Source organism: Vidua macroura, chromosome 25, assembly GCF_024509145.1.
Source record: "Vidua macroura isolate BioBank_ID:100142 chromosome 25, ASM2450914v1, whole genome shotgun sequence".
Taxonomy (NCBI): Eukaryota; Metazoa; Chordata; class Aves; order Passeriformes; family Viduidae; genus Vidua; species Vidua macroura.
The window spans coordinates 1,699,554-1,704,224 of record NC_071595.1 but is presented as its reverse complement, the minus strand read 5'-3'; the positions used below and the strand labels follow the sequence as shown (position 1 = coordinate 1,704,224).

At 66.1% G+C, this 4,671-nt stretch overlaps 1 protein-coding gene across 2 annotated transcripts; it reads left to right on the top strand.

Annotated features, from left to right (window-relative positions):
* Window positions 1-417: 417 nt before the first annotated feature.
* Window positions 418-4,671, top strand: PEF1 (penta-EF-hand domain containing 1). Of its 2 annotated transcripts, none has more exons than XM_053999037.1 (5): window positions 418-839; window positions 1,921-2,086; window positions 2,667-2,775; window positions 3,243-3,386; window positions 3,864-4,671. In XM_053999037.1, exons 2-5 carry the CDS (start codon window positions 1,976-1,978, stop codon window positions 4,097-4,099), a joined length of 600 nt encoding a protein of 199 aa, XP_053855012.1. In that variant the 5' UTR covers window positions 418-839; window positions 1,921-1,975; the 3' UTR covers window positions 4,100-4,671. The 2 variants fall into 2 exon arrangements, with proteins under 2 accessions (XP_053855012.1, XP_053855011.1); XM_053999036.1 differs by having other exon boundaries at window positions 419-839; window positions 2,620-2,775.

Genomic DNA, 4,671 nt, shown 5'->3' with positions numbered 1-4,671 from the left:
CCCCGCGGCTGCTGGCTCCGTGAGTGGGCGCGGGTGGGTCTGTGCCTCCTTCCCAGCCCCTGTCCCCTCCCTGTCCCCTCCCTGTCCCCTCCCTGTCACCGAGGGATGCTGCTCGGGCCGGTTCTGAGGCCACTCTGCTTGCGGACACGGTGACCCTGAGCTCCCTGTGACCCTGGGATGGATGGGGGAGTCCCAGTCCTGATCCCAGAGGATCCTGGCCCCGTCTCAGGGGCAATCCCAGCCGTGATTTGGGGTCATCCCAGCGCCATTCCTGCGGAGATCCCGCTCTCGTCCCAGCACATCGCAGCCCTGGTCCCAGATCTGTGACCGGGTGGGATCCCGGCCTTGCCTCTGGAGGAATCCCAAACTAATTCCCGTGGTCTTGTGGCGATTCTCGCCCTACTCTCAGGCCCTGCTCTTGGACCATGCCTGGAATTCCTGGGAATCCCAGCCCGCCATCCCAGCCCTGCTCCTAGCGGGATCTCGGTCCTGCTGCCAGGGCAGTCCCAGCCCTCACTTTGTGGGGTCGCCAGCCCCACTCCCAGGCCGATCCTGGCCGCACTCCCGGGCCGATCCCGGCTGAGCTCCCGGGGAATTCCAGCCCCGCTCCCGGGCAGCTCCCGGGGCCATCCCCGCCCGGTGGGCCCCACCCCGACCAGGCGCCGTTGCCGCTTTAAGGCGCCCCTCGGGCGCGCGCTTCCCGCGCGTCACCGCTCTGCCTCCGCCCCGCCCAGGGGGCGTGGTCACTGCCCAGAGTAGCCAATGGGTGCTGTCTTTTTCTTGTGACGTCATCTGGGCGTGGCCGGGGCGGAAGACGCGCTATGGCGTACCCGGGGCAGGTGCGGGACCGGGATCGGGACCGGGACCGGGACTGGGACCGGGATCGGGACCGGGATCGGGACCGGGACCGGGATCGGGACCGGGATCGGGATCGGGACCGGGATCGGGATCGGGACCGGGATCGGGACTGGGACCGGGATCGGGACCGGGATCGGGATCGGGACCGGGATCGGGACCGGGATCGGGATCGGGATCGGGACCGGGATCAGGACTGGGACTGGGACCAGGACCGGGACCGGGATCGGGACTGAGACTGGGACCGGGATCAGGACCGGGATCGGGACCGGGATCAGGACCGGGACCGGGACCGGGACTGGGACCGGGATCAGGATCGGGACCGGGATCGGGATCGGGATCGGGATCGGGACCGGGACCGGGACTGGGACCGGGATCAGGATCGGGACCGGGATCTGGACCGGGATCGGGATCAGGACCAGGAGCGGTGGCGGGGAACTGGGAAATGGGATCGGGACCGGGACCGGGACCAGGACCAGAACCAGGACCAGGAGCGGTGGCGGGGAACTGGGACCGGGACCGGGATCGGGATCAGGATCAGGACCAGGACCGGGATCGGGACCGGTGGCGGGGAACTGGGACCGGGACCGGGATCGGAATCGGATCGGGACCGGGACCGGCACCGGTGGCGGGGAACTAGGACCGGGATCGGGATCAGGATCAGGATCAGGACCAGGACCAGGAGCGGTGGCGGAGAACTGGGACCAGGACCGGGACCGGAGGAGTGGGAGCGGCGGCAGAGAGCCCGACCGGGACCGAGGGGCGGGGAATGGGGACCGGGGAGCGGGACCGGAGAGGCAGCGGAGAGTGGGACCGGGGAGCGCGACAGGAACTCGGAGCGGCGCCGGGGACCCGGGACCAGGATCCGGACTGTGACCGGGAGCGGGACTGTGACCGGGAACCGGACTGTGACCGGGAGCGGGACTGTGACCGGGACTGGTCTGGGGGTGGGGGCCGGGGGAGGCGCGCAGGGGCTCCAGGGGGGTGACACGAGGTCCGTCCCCGTGCCCATCTCGGTGCCCGGTGTCCGGTGCCCGCCTCACACCGGCTCTGTCCCCTCCCCAGGGCTACCCCGGCGCCGGACAGCCCCCCCCGGTCGGTCCTTACCCCGGGGCTCCCTATGGCGGGGGGCCACCCCCGGGCCCCTACGGGCAACCCCCGCCCGGGGGTCCCTACGGTAGCCCCTACGGCGGCCCCCAGCCCGGGCCCTACGGCGGGGCGGCCCCGGGAGGTGAGTCCGGGGGTCTCCCTGCGGCGGTACCCGGGACAGAGCTGGGGGTCCCCAGCCCGGTGCGGGCTCGGGGGGCAGGGGAGAACCCAGTCCGGTGCCCGGGTGGGGGTTTAGGGGGTCCCCAGCTCAGCAGAAGCCACCACGAGAATGAAATTCGATGTCCGCGGTTTATTATTTTGAAATCCTGGAGGAGGAGGAGGAGGAGGAGGAGGAGGAGGGAAAGGAGAAAGAGGAGGAGGAAAAAAACAGGAGGAGGAAGAGGAAGTGCCCTAAAAACTTTCACCCCACATCCATCTCGCGGTGCTGCCGGGTTTGTGGGGCTCCCTCTCCATCGCAGAGCTGCCCCAGGCTCCGGTTCCCCAGCTCCGGCCGCTCCGTGCCCATCCCAGCCCCGTTCTCCCGGGATTCCACCGGCCTGTAAAACCCGTGGGAGGGGAAGCTCTGCCCGGCCCTGGGAGCCGCCCCCGGGGCCAGCCCAGCCCGTGGCCTGTCCGAGGGGAAGGTGACAGCGCCGATGGCCTCTCCCCACGCAGGGAATGCCCCCCCGGGGGTGGATCCCGAGGCGTTTTCCTGGTTCCAGACGGTGGATACGGATCACAGCGGGTTCATCTCCGTCAAGGAGCTGAAGCAGGCGCTGGTCAACAACAACTGGTCCTCGTTCAACGATGAGACCTGTCAGCTCATGATCAGTGAGTCTGGGATCTCCTTCCCCTCTTCTAGGCTGCCTTGGTTGGGTTTGGGGTGAAGCCCATCCTGGCAGAATTCCCCTTTTCCCTGGCCATCGCTCCCGGCTGGAGCCAGAGCTGGGCAAACCGAGCAGCTCCCAGTGGTGCAGGACGTGAGTGAAGGGCCCAAAATCCTGCTTGGGATAGGAAATCCCAGCTCTGCACAAGCCCCAGATCCCAGAAAGACAGGGAGGAAAGGGAGGGGAAACCCAAAAACTGTGGAAACCGACGCAGAGCTTGCCCCAGCCGCAGCTTTTGGTGCCATTTCTTACCAGCCTTGGGGGTTGACCGGTCCCGCTCGATCGCTGGCGAGGGGGATTTTTGGGATGAGAGCAGGATTCCAGGGAGCCATGGCGTGCATCCTGAGCTCCCTGGGAGTTTCTGCAGCTTTTCCACTCCTCCCTGCCCTGCTCCTGCTCCTCCCTGCCCAGACATGTTCGACAAGACGCGGTCGGGGCGCATCGACGTCTACGGCTTCTCCGCCCTGCTGCGCTTCATCCAGCAGTGGAGGAGCCTCTTCCAGCAGTATGACCGGGATCAGTCCGGCTCCATCAGCTTCAGCGAGCTCCAGCAAGGTGGGTGAGGGCCACAGCCACCAGCCTGACCCCTCCCCACAGCCGCCACCAGGCTCTGTTCCCAGCTGGAAAGTGGAATTCCTCCTGGCGTGGTCCCCGCAGCCAGGCCGGCGGGTTCTGAGCTGCTGGGATGCTCCCAAAGAGTTGGGAATTATCCGTGGGATAAACCAGGCTGGCACGGAGCTTCCCAGGGGACTGGAGGTGATGAGCTGCAGCGGGGATGGGGCACGAAGTTCCTTCAGGAAGCCCAGAACTCCCCCTCAGCGACGAGTGGCTGGGACCTGGTTTTTGGGAGGAGCTCTTGGGTGTGTGGAAGAGGGAAAAATGCCTGGAATTTGTGGTTTGGTTCCTTCTGGAGAGCCCTGCCCGTGCACACCCTGAGTGGGAGGTGGGGTGTGTGGGACATGGGGGAGGAGGACACAGCCTCTCAAAGCCCTGCCTTTGGCAAGGCTTAATCCGAGTTTTCCTTGCTCCCAGCTTTCTCCCAGATGGGCTACAACCTGAGCCCCCAGTTCAGCCAGCTGCTGCTGGCCCGGTACGCCCAGCGTTCCCCCAGTCCCAATCCCAGTATCCAACTGGACCGGTTCATCCACATCTGCATGCAGCTGCAGAGCCTCACCGACGCCTTCCGGGAGAAGGACACGGCCATGGTGGGAAACGTCCGGCTCAGCTACGAGGATTTCCTCACCATGGTGGTGACCCGGATGCTGTGACATCCCCACTCCAAAGGCTGGGAATTCTGGAGCTCTCCAGGAGCTTCAGCCGTCCTCATCTTCCCGTTGGATGTGGCTGAGCCCCTCTGGGAGTTTCCCCCCCGGGGCCAAATTTCCGCCTTGACCCACCCCAAGTCCTTGCTGGGGTTTTCCTGGCTTGGATTCTTTGTGTGCGTTCCGTGGGAGTCGGGATGAATCCCACGCCAAACTGGGGACAGCCAAACCAGCTCAGATCCCGTGCCAGCCCCAAATTCCAGCTTCATCCCGAGGCGCCTGCAGCACAGCATCCCCGTTTCGGGGAGGAAAAGCTGAGCCTTGGGTTTGGGAGCAGCAGGAAAGGGGAAAAGTGAGGGCAGAGCTCCTTCCTTCCCTCCCTGGGAGCACATCCCACCCTGGGAATGCTTTCCTGGGGGGGGGGTCTCATCCCTGGTTCTCCGGGGGCTGCTGGAATGGGATGTGCTGCTGCAGCCCCGCGGGATCATCCCCTCGCTGTTGCCAATCCTGAAGCCAAATCCGGGCAAAGTTTAAGAGCTCGATTTTTCCAGCTTTGGAATAAAACGCGTTGTGCTCCG